General features: G+C 32.5%; 8 protein-coding genes and 2 pseudogenes across 10 annotated transcripts, besides 2 other annotated features; 5 read left to right on the forward strand and 5 right to left on the reverse strand.

Moving 5' to 3' along the window:
- Nucleotides 1-3,631: part of a mobile genetic element that runs on past the window's edge.
- TVAGG3_0898270 (uncharacterized protein) lies at nt 2,187-2,814 on the reverse strand (the record flags this gene model as incomplete). Its single annotated transcript, XM_051251163.1, has 1 exon — nt 2,187-2,814. A coding segment is annotated over one exon (628 nt), but the record flags the coding sequence as incomplete, so codon positions are not given.
- On the reverse strand, nt 2,930-3,379 carry TVAGG3_0898280 (uncharacterized protein; the record flags this gene model as incomplete). Its single annotated transcript, XM_051251164.1, has 1 exon — nt 2,930-3,379. The coding sequence occupies one exon, from the start codon at nt 3,377-3,379 to the stop codon at nt 2,930-2,932; it is 450 nt and encodes a 149-aa protein (XP_051086639.1).
- Nucleotides 3,632-4,397: 766 nt separating the features above from the next.
- TVAGG3_0898290 (uncharacterized protein) lies at nt 4,398-5,024 on the reverse strand (the record flags this gene model as incomplete). The annotated part of the gene is made up of 1 exon (XM_051251165.1): nt 4,398-5,024. A coding segment is annotated over one exon (627 nt), but the record flags the coding sequence as incomplete, so codon positions are not given.
- Nucleotides 5,025-5,705: 681 nt separating this feature from the next.
- Nucleotides 5,706-5,942, reverse strand: TVAGG3_0898300 (N-acetylmuramoyl-l-alanine amidase family; the record flags this gene model as incomplete). The annotated part of the gene is made up of 1 exon (XM_051251166.1): nt 5,706-5,942. One exon carries the CDS (start codon nt 5,940-5,942, stop codon nt 5,706-5,708), a length of 237 nt encoding a protein of 78 aa, XP_051086641.1.
- Nucleotides 5,943-8,671: 2,729 nt separating this feature from the next.
- Nucleotides 8,672-17,589: part of a mobile genetic element that runs on past the window's edge.
- TVAGG3_0898320 (protein of unknown function, DUF4106 family) lies at nt 9,692-10,695 on the forward strand (the record flags this gene model as incomplete). Its single annotated transcript, XM_051251167.1, has 1 exon — nt 9,692-10,695. A coding segment is annotated over one exon (1,004 nt), but the record flags the coding sequence as incomplete, so codon positions are not given.
- TVAGG3_0898330 lies at nt 12,013-12,845 on the forward strand (annotated as a pseudogene). The gene has a single exon. A coding segment is annotated over exon 1 (833 nt).
- Nucleotides 13,167-13,621, forward strand: TVAGG3_0898340 (annotated as a pseudogene). Its single transcript has one exon. A coding segment is annotated over exon 1 (455 nt).
- TVAGG3_0898350 (uncharacterized protein) lies at nt 15,506-16,603 on the forward strand (the record flags this gene model as incomplete). The annotated part of the gene is made up of 1 exon (XM_051251168.1): nt 15,506-16,603. The coding sequence occupies one exon, from the start codon at nt 15,506-15,508 to the stop codon at nt 16,601-16,603; it is 1,098 nt and encodes a 365-aa protein (XP_051086643.1).
- Nucleotides 16,639-17,058, forward strand: TVAGG3_0898360 (protein of unknown function, DUF4108 family; the record flags this gene model as incomplete). The annotated part of the gene is made up of 1 exon (XM_051251169.1): nt 16,639-17,058. One exon carries the CDS (start codon nt 16,639-16,641, stop codon nt 17,056-17,058), a length of 420 nt encoding a protein of 139 aa, XP_051086644.1.
- TVAGG3_0898370 (uncharacterized protein) lies at nt 17,075-17,530 on the reverse strand (the record flags this gene model as incomplete). Its single annotated transcript, XM_051251170.1, has 1 exon — nt 17,075-17,530. The coding sequence occupies one exon, from the start codon at nt 17,528-17,530 to the stop codon at nt 17,075-17,077; it is 456 nt and encodes a 151-aa protein (XP_051086645.1).

Below are 17,589 nucleotides of genomic sequence, written 5' to 3' on the forward strand. Positions count from 1 at the left end.
TCTATTTGAAAAGTCCATAATATTTCATTCATAAATTCTAAATCACAATCAAATAGGTCAGTTATTCTAAATTTAATATTTGATAAATCTTTTGAATGAAGAATAAATGAATTCCCGGATAATTGAAATGGATAAGATAAAGAAAATATGTTTAAGTTGATGGATAAAATGTTTGTATTGATGGGTAAGAGTTAGGGTCTAATGTTTTGATGTGAAAATCTCATTGGGGTATTAACTTTATCACATTTGATTAAAATGAAATTGGACCCAATGTCAGAATACAAAACATCCCCAACATCTTTTTCAAAATTTAATATCCCCAACAATGAACGAAGACGAGGAGTACAAAATTTAATTTTCAGCGGAAATTTAATAAGGTTATTTATTTCATCAAGTTCAAAAAGTTTATCAGGTTTTTGATTAAAATTTTCTTCATACCATACGATAAATGATTCATTTAAATAACTTAAAATCATGTTAATATCCCATTTCACTATCACATTATTTATATACATATCATATGTTTTTAGGTCTACGACCCCGCCGCTATGCGGCTCAAGGTCATCTTTAATAAATGATATATAATCCGAAGGTCTAAAAGAATGGGATTAAATTTACCACTCACAGAAACGAGAGTAACATTATAAATTCCGCTAACTGTTAAATTTAATTCACAGTTATTATTCGAATAATATTGATAATTGACATTTTTATTACGATTAAAAATATGGTAAAGCGTTATTTTCCAGTGATAAATAAAACTAGAATAAGATTACCTCAAGAATTCATAAATTCAAACGAATAAGAAATTCATTCATGTTATAAATTTTTAGTGTTTTCAGAAAATATGAGTCGATGTCATATTCATCAACAGGTTATATTTCACTTCATTCAAATTTGGTTCAATCAAACCCATATTAATGACCATTTCATAAGATTTTTCAGATGGATTAAAAATGTAATTGATAGATTAAAATATGAACAGATTGACAATATCGAATTTTTTGGAATTTTGGTTTAAATATCCTGATGGAAAAAAAGATTGAAGTTAAAGATAAAGCAGATACTATAACAAAAACAATTACAATGACTGATCCGGATAGTGGGGAACAAAAGAAATAAAAACAAACGATAGAAACTGGTGAAAGGTCAATTATTATTGATTATGATTCAAAGGATTATTATTCGATAATGTTAATGCTTGAATATTAAATAGCCTTAACAAAGAATTTTCAAGTGATATTTTATATTCATCAACTATTTTATTATAAATATCATTATATGTTAAATGAAGTTCAGTTGTTGTTCCGTTCTTTGATATCTTAATTGTGCTAATATCCTTTATAGGATTTATTTTTGCAACTGTTCCGCAGCATGAAACCTCATCATCTATGAAATATTGAATCTTCACGTCTGAATCTTGAACATCACAAAGAATGGCAATAATGTGAATTAATGATTCATAAGGTAAAATAATTAAACCGGATTGGTCAATTAAATTTATTATTGAATCATAATTATCAGTTATGATATCGCGATATATTTTCATTAATTCTGAATTAATGTCTACTTTATATGGCGCATTGCGACTGTAATCGTAGATTCCTGGGTTCTCGATGTTTGATGAAAGAGGTGGGGGGTATGTTGGATAAGTGGGAATTTCAACAGGTTCTTTACCGGGTTCAGATAAAATGATTGGGTCTCCATCTTCTTTATTTTGCTCCTCTTCTTTCTTTGGTAAGTCACGAGTTAATAAATTTGGTTGAGTTGCTGACCTTGTTAATTCAGGACTAACATTAACTTTAACATTTTGAATAATTCGTGATTTATCATCATTTACGTTATAACCAACCGTAATCTCTGCTTTTGCGTTAGTGTTCTTTTGACTAGTGAAACGTCTTCTCATTTATAATTGAATAAAAAAAGAAAAATATATTTAAAGTTTTATTTAGTTGTTACGGTAATATCCCAAGGTTCATCATTGTTTGCTTATACTTTCTTTGTAACTGCACCAATTATGTTATTGATATTGATTTGAGTTTCTTCCAGTCTTATTTTATCATTTACAATATCTTTAATCATTTCATTACATGCATTCTTAAAACCATCTGATTTTTCTAATTTACGTCTATCACTTTCTTTAATTAAATCAAAGTTATATCCTTGTTGAGAATAAAGTGGTTTCTTTATCAATTCCTTGAACGCTTCTGAAAGTGAAGATGAAGAAATTCTTGCCACTTGAATTGGTTTAAATTCTGCTTTCATTGCTTCTTTCTGTTCATTGAACACTGGATCGAATAAAGCAACTTTAAAGAATTTCTTAGCTGGAATTTCAGGTCTCAAATTTGCATATTGACCATCAAACTGGTTAACATATTGAGGTAATCCGTTTGGTCCTTCTTCAATAGCATTTAATTCTTCATTGAAATAAGAATATGGATTATGACGGTATGAAAGAATTGGTCCATCTTTACTGTCTCCGATATGTTGTTTAACAGCTTTTCCATTTTCATCAAATTGCATAGGATAACGTTCATTATATGCTTTACGTTTAGGATAATCCGTCATTGTTAATTTATACCCATTTATGACTTTAATATTTCCTTGACCATCAGTAACAAAGACTTCATTTATACCATCAGGTTTTCCATTTGGACCCGTAATGTCTGCTTCGTGTGCTTCCCAATTTGGACCATGACGTTTGGCATATGCTTGAGCTTCTGGTAATGTTAAAACGTTTCTCATTTGTTTAACATCCTTTTGAAGACCGGCAACAATGTGGACTAATTCTTTCATTCCGTCTGGAACTTTCATAGTTCTATTATATGCACCCTTTTTGTTTGTTCCTTGTTTTAATGGAACCTGTAGAAGATTTGCAATTTCTGTCATGTTTAATTATAAATAAAAAATAAAAATTAATTATAAAAAGTTATTCGAATTTAATGGAACCTTTATTTAAATCAACTATTATTTTTCCATGTTCTCCTAATTGTTGATATTGTGTGTAAAGTTCATTAATGCTCATTGGTAAATTCACTTGATAAAGCATAACGTTCAACTGTTGACGACTAAACCCACTGAAAATGAAAAGGGTGGACAGGTTTGATTTAATGTTTGTGCTTAATGCTTTAAAGTATTGAACAGCCATGAAGAATGAACACTGAATATGTCGACATTGAGTTAATAATTGATTAAAATATGATTTCTCATTAGTTATTAGTTTTGATTTCACGGCATCATCTAGAAAAATTAGTGAATGCAAAAATTCTTTATCAAAATTTGAAATAGAAAGTGTTTCAAATAATTCATCCCGTTGTTTATCAATAATTTTATCCTCTAATCCTTGCTTCTTGATTGTATTATATAATTCTTTATACATTAAAAAGTTTTTCAAATAATCTTCCGCTTCTTCTTGTGATAAATAAATAATTGGAATTTTGATTAAATGCTTTAATGATTCAAATGTATCATCTGAAGGTGAACCTGAACGGTTGATATAAATTAACACATGTGAATAGGGGGAAGTGTTAGCAATAATGATAATTTGTTTTAATATCGTTAATGTTTTACCTTTATTTTGTTTACCAATTGCTGCAGTGATTGAATTTAAGTAACATTCAGAATATGGAATTTTCATTAATTTTTCCTTAGATAGAGCATTTTTATTATCACCCAATGCTTCATTAATCATATCATCTATGTATGTATTATATACTCCTGCTAATTCTTCAGAATTTAAATCCATTTAATCAAAAATAAATTTATAATTTTAAACATTTCTATTAATCAATATTTCATCATATGAACTTCTATACTGTGGTGGTGTACCTGTTGAATGATATTTCAAACCTTCATCCGGTGTCCATGTCCAATACGTAGTCCTAGTAAACCAAACCTGAGGAGGATTTGTCACCTTTGAACAGTAAGTGTCATTTACACCCTGAATGATTGGATAAGCTTTCACTTGTACTGTAACTTGTGAGTTGAAAGTTTCTAATCCATCAAAGAATATACCCGCTCCATCACGTTGAACTGGAATAGTGCATAAGAATGAAGTTTGGTCTTTCCATGTTCTAGCTAATGGCGTGCCATCATCTGCATTCAGTGGTCTAGTTAATGAGTCCTCGTATTCTTCCGTGCATTCATTCACTCCATCTAAATCAGAAGCTTGAAGCATACGTGTAAAGAATATGTCGCCCACTGTGGTCATCGCTTGATCGGGGAAGTTTCTGGAATCTATAGTGACCTGAAGACCTCGAAGCATTGGATTTTCTAAAACTGTTCTTTGCATTGCATTCTTCGGAAATGTTAACACAAATCCGTAACATTATGAGAGCGTATGAGAAATCAGAGCTGATACCTTCAGGAGTGATGCAACCTCCATTTAGTGAGCGAACGTCAATATGTTGAGCTGGAATCATGAATGGATCTTCCTTACTGAATAAACGTGGTATTGCTTTAACTGATTCTTCAATTAAACCATATCCTGGTGTAATACATTTATCCTCTAAAACTTCCATCTTTGTGCATGAAATAATAACGTCTTCAACTGTTGCGTCAGCAGATGTAGCGGCTAAGCTTGTAATTAATTTGGCAGGAAGTCCGATTTGTTGGAATTTGCGATCATATTTATAAACATGATTCATAATCTTTTCATAATTTTCATCAGTTATCTTTTCATAAACGTAATTTTGTAAATCAGCAACTCTTAACGGGTCAACCTGACAAAATACTAAAGTATCCCTGAAAACATAATATTTAAGAATGATTTCACCAAATGATTTAGGATAATCGTCGAACGCCTGAAATGCTAACAAATCATTTACTGGAATAATCATATCAAAAGTGATATCAACTTCTTCATTTGCTTTCTTGAAAACTTCTGAAGGGTCAATATATTTACCACATACTGAGTTATCATATTTTTGAACATTGTTATATAATGAATGAACAAACTTTTTAACTTTCCTTTCCGATTTTGGTTTATATGTTGCAAATGCGAAAGATTCACGGGCGCAATCCATCTGAAGATAACCGGCATCACCTCTTTCGGTTTATACTTCTAATTGCTTAAAGTTTTGATTTGATGATTTGTAACCAACGAATAAACGCATGCATTTAAAAGCGGCATCACATGTGAAAGCTTTATTTGAAACTAAAGTTGCTTTAACTTTACGTTTAATATATGTGTCACCTAATTGGTTCACATCATGAGCCGGATTTGTAATTCTTAAATGAGTTTGTTTATCATCAAAATATGGAGTATCAGAGTCATAGCATGAACTTTCAAGTTCTCTATAATATCTTCTACCATCATTCTTTGCGAATATTTCATTTATCTTTTCGAATGAATGAAATACATTTCCATTAATCGGTTTAGTGTTTGGCACCAAATAGTTAGTCGTCATTTATGATGAAATAAAAAATCAAAATTAAAAGATGAAAATGAATTTTTAATTTTAATGAAATAATCAACTATGGCTGCAGGATTCTTTAAAAATTATGGGATAAAGTAAAAAGAGGAGCGCATAAAGTTTGGGAAACAATGAAGAAGGGCAAATTGGATATTTAAGAATAAAGAAGCAATTAGTGACGTTGCAGAACAAATAGCACCTAATGTTCCGGTAAGAGAAGTTTTAAATAAGGAGAAAAGTTTATCAAAGACTACAACCGATATTGAGATAAAAATAATATTTATTTTTCCACTACTTTCCTCCTATTTTATTAAGTATTCCTTCAGCAATTCCACCAACTGCGTTACCTGCTTGTGCTCCCATCGCTGGATTACCTGCTTTAGCACCTAATACTCCACCAATTATAGTTCCTGCCGTTTTCGCTACTGGTGCCAAAAAGTTTGCAATGGGTTTTATTATTTTCTGATGAACCCAACTTGCTGCTTTCTTAATTCCTTCCCATAACTTTTTAAAGAATCCTGCCGCCATTTCTGATTTAATATTAATTAAAAAAATATATTTCATCACTTATATTCTAATTTTTATTTAATGATAAATGAAACCGATTTTAAAAATAAATGAAACAGAGAAGGAAGAAATAAATGAAAGTGAAGATGTTCAAAATAAAATAAACATTGTTAAACCCATTACTGAAATAAAAATTTTTTCATCTGTTGAAGAATTTAATGACTATTATGCTAATAATAAAAAATTATTTGAAGAATTGACAACATGTAAATTGAATAAAATGTTTAAAGTTGATGGATTCAAAATTTCAAAAATAAAAGGTGTTGTTAGTTTGAAATCTATTCCTCAATCAAGAATCACCTCATTAATGAAAATTGATGATTTAACAAAAAGAATAGAAATTATTGAAGAAAGAATGAATCAAATAATTGATTTCATAAATTCAAATAATCATTAGTTTCTTAAAGTTCAATGTTGAACTCATCAAATTCTTCTTCATCATTACCATTACCTTTACCTTTAGCGAGTTTATTTACTCTTTCAACTTTATCTTTTGATAGTCTATCGTTTAATTTTTTCTGAAGTTTTTCGTTACCAAGTTCTAAAATTTTACACGGATGATATTTAAACCCGTTAAATTCTTTTTCCTCAGTTTTAATCATTAATCTACAAAGAACTTTAGTGAGGTGGTCTTGTTGTTTAAACCATTTATCCTTAATATTTGTTATAAATTCAATATCCGGAATTAATTCCCAAATTTTTGAATTTTCGATTAATTTACCATCAAATGCAAAAGCAATAGGTTTAATATTAAACTTACCTTTATAAAATAAACTTTCTATGTAATCATCAAAATAAACGTCTACTTGTTTAACCTGGGTGAGAATTGGTGAAAGTTTATCCATTAATTGATTCACAGTCACGAATTTTGATTCACTCATTTCTTACGAATTAAAAAAATAAATTATTCAAAAATGTAAGACATGAATTTTTAAAGTTTATTTTTTTATTCATGAATGATAATTATATCTAATTTCTTTTACTCTTTCGTACAAACTAGATTTAAAGAATTCAGAACATTTCCCATAATCTCCTAAATGTTTTCTTATCCCTAACGTGTGCCAGTTATTATATGAAACCGAATAAACTTTATCTTTATCTTTACACCTTTCATCACTTCCAATATATTTATATCTCAGTTTTGATTTAGCATTTTCATATTCATTAGCGTTTAATAATTCACAGTCTTCCTTTTTAAATTGATGTTTAAGATATTCAGGATTTAATACTCTACGTTTATATGCTCCTAACTTAGTTCTAAAGGTTTTTCTACAAAATTTAGGAATTCCATCCTCTTTAATGTCATCAATGATTTCCATTTCATTATTTTCAATTTCTTCTTCTCGTTTATGAGGTCTTTGATTATGACTCCATTGATTCCATGAAATTAAATATTCTTTAAAAAAAAAAAAAAAAAAAAAAAAAAAAAAAAAAAGGAAGTGGGGCTTCCAGGCACTTCGTGCCTTCTAGCCCTGAAGATGTTTAGTATAAATGAAGTCTTAGAGGACAAACATGACTATGAGTTTTGATATGACAAGATAGAATATGAGAGAGGTCCTATAAACCGGAGAAAGTGTTATATAAACATCTGTCATATTACTCAGAATATTATACAGAATTCAATAAAAATATATTTTAGGTGAAGAGGTGAGATTTCACCTGTTTTTTCACCTCATTTTTCACCTCTTGAATTTTCATGAATTTCATCGTAAAGACTTTGTCAAGACTTCTTCGTAAATGTTTTGTCAAGACTTCTTCGTAAATGTTTTGTCAAGACTTCTTCGTAAATGTTTTGTCAAGACTTCTTCTTCGTAAATGTTTTGTCAAGACTTCTTCTTCGTAAAGACTTTGTTGAGATTTCATCGTAAAGACTTTGTTGAGATTTCATCGTAAAGACTTTGTCAAGATTTCTTCGTAAATGTTTTGTCAAGACTTCTTCGTAAATGTTTTGTCAAGACTTCTTCGTAAAGACTTTGTTGAGATTTCTTCGTAAATGAGTGTAAATGACCCAAAAATATAATTTAGGTGAAGAGGTGAGATTTCACCTGTTTTTTCACCTAATTTTTCACCCTCTTGAATTTTCATGAAATTTACACCAAAAATATAATTTAGGTGAAGAGGTGAGATTTCACCTGTTTTTTCACCTAATTTTTCACCCTCTTGAATTTTCATGAAATTTACACCAAAAATATACTACTAGGGTCATTTACGAAGAAATCTCAACAAAGTCTTTACGAAGAAGTCTTAACAAAACATAGACAAGAAAGTTCATGAGAAATTAGATGAAGAAGTCTTAACAAAGTCTTTACGAAGAAATTCATGAAAATTCATGAGGTGAAAAAAGAGGTGAAAAAAGAGGTGAAATCTCACCTCTTCACCTAAAATATATTTTTGTCTGATTTTACGAAGAAATCTCAACAAAGTCTTTACGAAGAAGTCTTAACAAAGTCTTTACGAAGAAGTCTTAACAAAGTCTTTACGAAGAAGTCTTAACAAAGTCTTTACGAAGAAATTCATGAAAATTCAAGAGGGTGAAAAAAGAGGTGAAAAAAGAGGTGAAATCTCACCTCTTCACCTAAAATATATTTTTGGTCATTTACGAAGAAGTCTTGACAAAACATTTACGAAGAAGTCTTAACAAAGTCTTTACGAAGAAATCTCAACAAAGTCTTTACGAAGAAGTCACAATAAAACATCTGTCAAAAACCGCTTTTTAACTTCACTTAAAATGCCACGTAAGCTACGTAAGAATATACGTAAGAGGAAGAGAGCATTGAAACATCCAATAGTAAGACTGACACCACAACAACAGTTGCAACAACAAATGCTGAATGACCCCACTATGTTGCAACAAATGTCAAGCAATCCTATGCTTTTAAACGAGTTCTTGGTGCACAGAGTGGAGGTTTAAGAGCGGCACTTTTAGCGAAAATGGCAGGCTATGGTGGAGCTGCAGACGGAACAGCCTATAACCCTCAAAGTCAAAATGAATTTGAGTTCACTCAAAAATCAAATAACAGATGTCAAAAAGTCAAACATAGACATACAGAAGCAAATAAGTGAAAACGAAAAGAAACTAGAATATGACAGACACACAAAGAAACTCAATGAGTTAAACGTAGAGAAAAAGAAGAAAGAAGAACAACTGAAAGAACTAAGTACAGAGGAATATGCGAAAAAAGTGTCAGAAAAAGCAACAGAAGTAGCAAAAAATGGAACAAGATGTCATAAATTTGAAAAACCATTACTACTCAATATAAAATACTGAAAGATGAAGAGATAAAACAAAAAGCCCTGAAGACATATATGGATAGCGATGAGTATAAAAAGGAAGTTGAAGCAAATGTAAAGGCAGAAAAACTTTTACAGTTGCAAAACCAAACCGTACAGTATGAAAACTTAGCACAAGAAAGTAAAAATAACGACGCAGCCATGCAAAAGGCAATGAAAAGCGCAGAAGAATATATAAAAGCTAACAATGACTGGTTAGATTGCCCAAGCCAACGCTAAAGCAGCCCAACTCATAGGGTCAATAAGGACAAAAATACAAGCGGATGAAGACAGTTCAAATGAAGCTTTAACAAATGCTGACTTTAAGAACGCTTTCGAAGCTCTTCATAGTAAGGTGAAACAAGTGAACGACTTCTCATCTGGAAAGAAACTAAGTCTGAAGGTTTCGACAAAGAGTTAAAGAAAGAGTAGCACAAAATATGACGAAAATAACAGATGCAGCAACGAGACAGGCAGTTCAAAGTGCCTATGACGCCGTTAGAGCAACTGTTGTGGAAAGTCAAGAAAAAGAGTTACAACAGACCAAAACAGACCTAGTAAATGCTTTCTTAAAAACGAAAAGTCAGGTAGGACATTACGCTGCAGATGGAACATATGTGCCAGCTGGTGGAACTTATATACCAGCTGGTGGAACTTATATACTAGCTGGTGGAACTTATATACCACCAAACCCTCCAAGAGAAGCACCTGCACCAGGACTACCTAAAACATTTACATCGTCACATGGACACAGACACAGGCATGCACAACAACCACCTCCACAACCAGCACAACAACCAACACAACAACCAGCACAGCAACCAACAGTTCAAAATCCAGCACAACAACCAACACAACAACCAACAGTTCAAAACCCTGCACAACAACAACCACAAACAGAACAAGGACATAAAAGAAGTAGAGAACAAGGAAACCAAGAATTCTTAAAAATGCTTAAAGAAGAGTGTGGTTTCCCAGATACTGTTGACTTTAGTGACAGATATAAAGAAGCTATTGGAAAGTTCAAGGATGGAAATACTGACCCGAACCTATTTAGCTTTATGGCTCAGCACCAAAACGGATATAATCTCAAACCTGGAAAATACAAGCTCGCTAAGAGATATGATTTAATAGCATATCATCCAAATGACATGGATGAATTTACTCCGAGATATTTGATGTCAGAGCTAAATGACAATTCAACTTTCGTCATGAAACGCGTAAAAAATAGAGACGGAACGAAAGAACAAAAGCTTATGAATGCGGATGACGTAGATAGGGAAATTGTTAAAAACGGTCTCGGAATATATGAAATGCCAGCAGATGAGGTACAAGAAACTCCACAGGAAGAAGTTCAGATACAACCAGACATGGAAGAAATAGTTCAGCAACAACAGCTAGAAGAGCCTGAAGGAAACGAACAAGTCCTTCCTTTGGAAACTAACTTCACAGAACTAGATGAAGATTTGGAACAGCCGAAAAATCTTGACCCTCAACAAGAGTATGCGGAGAATATGGAATCTTTCCAAGAGTCAAAAAAAAATTCAGCTGACATAGTAGAAGAATATCGAAAAATGTTTGCCGACATACAAAAGACTCCAACACCAGATGAAAATATCCAGCATAGAATGGAAGAACTGAAAAAAAATGTACACAAATACAACAACCCTTTTTACTTACGAGCATTTAACGTTCAATCTTCGGATGAACTCGGTGAAGATAAAAGGTTAAATTTCAAGAAAACATATAGAAATGAAACATTGTTTAAAGTTCATTCAGAACCTAACCAAGATGGAAACAAACCTACTTTTGTTTCTGCAGACGATGGAACTACAATGAGATGGGGTCATAAAGCTAACCCGGATAGGTGGTTCATAAACTTACAACCTCAATTCCAAGAAGTTGTAGACGCAATGGAAGTCAATGGTGAACCAGATATAGCTGGTATTTTAAGCGCGGCTTTAATGCCATTGAAAGATATGAAACATGCAGATATTTTGGACCAGTATGAAATGAACATGGCTGATGGAAATATAACACCTGACGTTCTAGAACATTTATCTCAAAGAACTACACAGAACCATAGAGATGGTATATTTGGTGAAGAGTTTAGAAAGAAAGTTAGGGAGAGCGAAGGAAGAGAACCTATTGTACATGACCTTGCAAACGAAAGTTTACAAAATGTCATAAAAACTTACTTTGCAGACAATGAACTGAGAAGGGATGAATATTTAAGAAAACTCAAATGGACAGTACCAATGAAATGTTAGTATTGAAAAACATGTTCCTTGACAAAATAAAACCAACTACAGAAATAAACGACGCAAGACTGAAAGATTGGGTAGAAGCTTTCCCATTCACAAAAGATATAGTTGGTAACATGGAAAGAAAACCAGAATGGCTACAAAAACATATATTTGGAAACGAGCATATTCCATATGGACAGGCACTGTTTGAAGAGCTTGAACCGGAAACTCAGGAAAGAGTCATGCAAACAATACGCGAAGACTCAAATACAACTATGACAAACTTTCTAGGATATAGGTTACCTGAGATGGGCGACCAGAGCCAAAGGCAAAAAGGACATGGGAAATTTGCAACATACTAGATGAACATAATGCAAAGATGCAACAACTTCAAGCAGGGGCAATGAAGGAAAAAGAAGAGTTAAAAACTCAGTCAGGAAGAAAGTAAAGCTTGGTCCACGTGGGTTCTATTATGACATATAAATCCAACTATTCTATATTTTTACTCATATGAAATGTACGCCGCTCAGAATATAACGCCAACAGTTTTGGATGCTATGAATGGAAATGTTTCCGAATGGTATAACGAATGCGACAATGCCATTAGAAGGTCAGAAATAGTTCCTGGAACTTACGAATATACAACTGCTGTTTCTTATGGAAACGTAGGTGAGTTTGGAGAAGGTTCTTCAACAACAGTAGATATTGCTTGCGACAGGTTTCATATAATTTCTATTGACAACTCTTTCTTATACGTGGAACAAGACATTGAAATAAAACCTTCTGCCAAGTTGTCTGACAAGAAAGGTTGCAATGGAATTTTCTATGTCGGATACCAATATGCTCCAGAAGTTTTCATGGGATATAAGATATATTCTAACTCTGACTTAGTTCAAACAGTAACATGGGCAAACTATGAATGGTTCGCTTTGAGAAACTCAGTACAACCACAAGCTAGAGAACAAACAGACCAGTATGCAACTATTGAGAAAATAAGAAGACTTGACCCTAACGTTCCAGGAGTTTATGTTGACCTTTCTGGACAAAACTGCAGCAGCAGTAACCAAAGTAAAATTGAAACTTAGAGTTCCTTTGTCATCTTTCCTCATCTTCAGGTTTTTAAGATACTTGCCAAACTGGGCAGGAAAAATTTCTATCGAACTTACTCCAAGCAAAAATAACTTAGTCATTGCACCAACACAAGACCCATTCACTCTTACAGACGTAAAGGGAGCAAATCAAACGTCATTCGCCGAATTTTGCAAAGACAAAGTTGACTTAGACTTTGGTTTCTCAAACCTCAACACTGAAGTAAACTACTACTTCAATGCTGCTGGAACTGCTTGGGACCCAGTTAAGTTCACATGCGAAAAGTTTGAATGCAAGAGAATAGAAAGCAGACTTGCAGTCTATATGTTGGACCCAGATATTTCAAATGCTTTAGCTGCCAAATATATTGCAGTTCCACTTATGTTCCCTATACACCAAATATCTGTCAAAGACTTTGCAGGTGAAGTTGGAAACCAAAGTGCTGACCCAGGTGCAAGAACAGATATTGCTTTAACAACTGCAATGAAACATGCAGATACTATGTTTGTACTGTTCAGACGAACTATAAATGACTATTCTTGCTTCTACAACCCTGGTATTAAATACCATATAAACATAGATGGCAAATATTATCCAAGAGAAGAATATTCTACAGTTGAGGATATGAGGTCATACAACTTGACATTAGATGCTATGAACTTTAACAACAACTTCACAACAACCATTAACCCTGAAATGCAAAGTTCTATTATGCCATATGTGAAAGTATGGACTCATACAGGAGGTCAAAAAACTCAATATACAAATGGAGACCGTTCAAACTTTTGGCTTGGCATTCCATTTGCTGACTCAGAAGACTTTATGGGTGGTATTTCAACTGTTGGTACAGTTCAAATACAATATACTGGTGACAGAGACGGTCCAAATGAATTGAAAGCAAAGAAGTTTACAAAACCAATAGCACTTTTCACGGAAGATGCTCTTTTGAAAATTCGTTCGATGAAACCTGCTGGGGCTCCTCAGATTGGTATAACGACAGCTTCCATCGAGCAGATTTTGGCAGCAGGTCAGTAAGTTGTTCTTGAACTGACTTCTCTCCGTCAAATATTGACAGTACGCCAGTTTTGATATAAATTGTATTATAAACTTACCTTTAGAAATATCGGTCAGTTTTGTTGTTATATTTTTGTCTGCTTCAAGAACTTTCACCATTTCAGTTATACCAACTTTCTTTGCTTTATGAAAATATTTTGGTTCAGCAAAGACTGCTATTCTATAACATTTTCCATTGTTTGTGTAAAGAACTACTCTGTCAATGAACTTGTATTGTTTGTGTGTGTAAACTTTGTTTGCTTCAATTCGAAGAGATACTCAAATACGTCCATCTTTTTATTCTAAGTAAAATGTCATTTCCGAAAAATAGAAGCGTAAGTGTTTCAAAAGGTTTAATGGCGGTGGCAGATGTGAAGTTAAATTCACCAACTCAAACAAACAGTCAAAGTGTTGTTGTCAATGTCAAAGAAAGAGATGTTGAAGTGGGGAAACCATACGAAGACGAAGATGGTATAACAATAGTTCCTGTAAAAGAACAACCAACATACCCTGAAGTTAGCAGAGACTTAAGTTCTGTTGCAGATATTCGAAACGACTACCAACAACTTAAAGACAAACTTAAAACTCAGGAGAAGATTTGTCAAGCTTTGGGTATAATGTTAAACTTGGTCGAACACAACCCTGTAAAAGTGAACTCATATGTCATTGCACCTCATGAAATTTTGAAAGAACTATTGAAACTTTTGACAGAGGCAGACGATATAAACATCAAAGAAATAGAACCCGACATTGCTTGCTGTGGTGTTTCATATAATGTCATTGACAAGATATACGTTATGAAAGGAGGTGAAACGTTGAACTTAAAATATAGTTTCCCAGACGTCATAAAAATATTTGACGACCACAACATTTCATTAAAATTTAGTTGCTAAGTAAAAATGGCAGAAGACACAATGGTTTATACTATTACGACTAAAAACCCTGAGTCATATAATTCTATAACAACAAACTTACAAAGTCCTCAAGGACGATATTGTAAACTGACCTTAAACACGATGACGACTAAAGCCTGTTTTGCTCTTTTGACACCAGAAGATTTTATTGTTGTGAATGGTAAAAAATACTCCTTTGAAGATACTTACTCAGATATACCACCAACAGGTTTTGTTGACTTATTTAATACTTTAAGGACGGATGTAACATGTGCTGCAACTAGAGCAGGTTTCATTATGTTTGGATGTCCGACCGAGTTTAGTATAAACGATATGAGCTATAATACAAAACTTATATCTGGTTTTTACTACCAACAGTTTCCTATAACAGGAAAAGGTGTCATACAAGGAATGTCTGTTCCATTGACTTTAAGTACACCTATTTTATATATTGTTTCAAACTTAGGTTCAAAGTGCTATTCGAATGTCGACAGAAACTACTATGACCAAAAGATACTCATGCGTATAAACAACACTTTCTCTGCTGGTTTGCCTATTGTTCATTCGAATGCAGATTTTCAGCTTTAGTAAACTCAAACACTTTAGCAAACATAAACTTAACCTTAGTGACGCAAACTTTGTTCCTGTAAAACTTTTATGTCCTATGTATTTGTCAATGACGGCAGAAAGTTTCGAATTGGAAGATGCAACTGGTGAAAGTATTGTATTACAAGAACAACTTCAACAACAAATAGCTCAAGAACAACAAATGCAACAAATGGCAAGAACAACAAAAGTCAAGAATAAAAAAATATTTTTTTTTATTTTTATAAAAATGTACAGAATAGACGTTTCAGATTTTTATGACTTCCAAGCGTTCAGAAATATGTGTCCATTTAGAGACTATAACAAAGCAGTCGAGAATTTGAAACGTTTAGTCATTTATGTCGACTCTGCCCCAGAATGTTATGTCATGAAAGAATGGGATGTTGTCTTTAACAAACCAAGAGCGACAATAGTTTCAGAACAAGAATGTAGACAGAAACTTAAGAAAATAAAAGTCGTACAAGTTGGTATGAAGATGTTAGATGCTTGGGATATCTTATTGTCAAAGTTAGAAGATTTTTCAGTTCGTGGTATAAAGTTCTATACACCTTCTCCAAACTTCTATTCTATCTTCACTGGATATAAATATGAACAAGTAGAATGGAAAGAAAATGTTATAGAAGCTTGGTTAGACCATGTCAAAGAAATTATATGCAATGGAAACGAAAGAGTCTATGAGTATATCTTATGTTGGTTTGCAAACATCTTACAACATCCAAGTGCTAAAAATGAAACTGCTCTCATTATAATTGGAAAACAAGGAACTGGTAAGAATACTTTCTTTACAGATATTTTGTGCAAACTGTTAGAGGGCTATTCGAATCCGAATATGACAAACTTAGAAAACATCTGCGGTAAATTTAACTCTTCAATAGAGAATATGAAACTTATAGTATGTAACGAACTTCAAAGTATAGATACAACAAAGGTTTTAAACTCAGATGCTTTGAAGAGTCTTATAACAGATAAAGTTGGAGTTGTTGAAAGAAAATATAAAGACCAAAGAGTTTGTGAAAATGTTGCAAATTTCATCATGGTTTCAAACAATGTTGTTCCGATGAAGTTAGAAAGTTCTGACAGAAGATATGTAGTTGTCAGAACGTCAGATTCTCATATGCAAGATACAGAATATTTTGACGACTTAGCAGAAACTTTGACACCTAACTTTTACAACCACTTGTTCTCATATTTTATGACATTAGATATTTCTAACTTCAATCCAAGACAAATTCCACATACCGAAGAAAGACAAACATTGTTAGAAGCAAACAAGAGTGTTTATGAACTGTTTATAGATGAAACCGACTTTGAGTGTTTAGATGAAAGGTCATTGTACGATGAATATAAACAGTATTGTCAAGAGTATGGTTATATGGCAGCTTCTAAACGTACATTCTTGGCAAATGTCAAAAGTCTTTTAGACATACAGAACGGCGTATATACAAAGAAAAATTTTTCTGAGTAAATTTAAAAAAAATATTTTTTTATCCGATAGAAAAGATGGCAAAATTCATCTCAGTAAATAAGTACATGACAGAAGTCAAAGAAGAACTAGACCCATTCATATATTTGAATGTTTACTTCTACCATTTTGAAAAGTCTACATTTGACAAAGTTTGGAACATCGAACCAGTTAAGTTTGCTATTGTGACTAAAAATGGTGCGAAATTTGAAGACTTAGACATAGAAGGTTTGTTAGCAGTCAAAGAAAATTTTGACAGAAGGTTTTCAAACCTTAAAGAAGGCAAAGCATACAAACTTGTTATACCTTATGAACCAAAGAAAGCAGACGACTATGAATATTATGAGTCTAAGATAGTTGAAGTTCAAGGTAAATTGGGTAAAAAGATTTTAGAGTCTAAGCCAGTGTTTGCTCCTAAAGAGGAAGAGAACATTGACATTGACCCAGAAATGTTCTAAAAATAAAATTTTATTTTTACATGTCAAATTTCTTTTTCTCTGGCTCTGGTTCAGGTTCTTTTTTCTCTTCTTCTACTTTCTTTTCTTTCTTCTCTCTCTTCTTCTTCTTTTCTGGTGGAGTTATGTCAAATTTCTCAGAACCATATTTATGTAAAAGTTCTTTGTCCTTTAATAGCTCTTCTATTCTGTTTCCTATTTCATCTTCAAGAACAGCGCATGTGTCTTCTTTGCATTCTAAGAACTTTTGTTGGACTTCATCTTTCCAATCGGTGTCATCTCTGTCAACAAGTCTGTCATTGACAAATTTTAAGACTGCTCTTTGTAATGTTTTATGGTTCTTGTCATATTCCCAGAAACAGAACTTTAGAACAAATTCACCTTTCTTGTTTACACTATGTAAGATTTTATGGTCGACAGATGTTTTGCTGTCGAAAAGTTTGTCTCGAATATAGATAGCGAAATCGCTAGACATTTTCAAAAAGATAAAAATTTTAATTTTTCTAAAAATATGTTAGAAAAAAAGTTTGCTGA

This window comes from Trichomonas vaginalis, chromosome VI (genome assembly GCF_026262505.1).
Source record: "Trichomonas vaginalis G3 chromosome VI, whole genome shotgun sequence".
NCBI classification, from domain to species: domain Eukaryota; phylum Parabasalia; order Trichomonadida; family Trichomonadidae; genus Trichomonas; species Trichomonas vaginalis.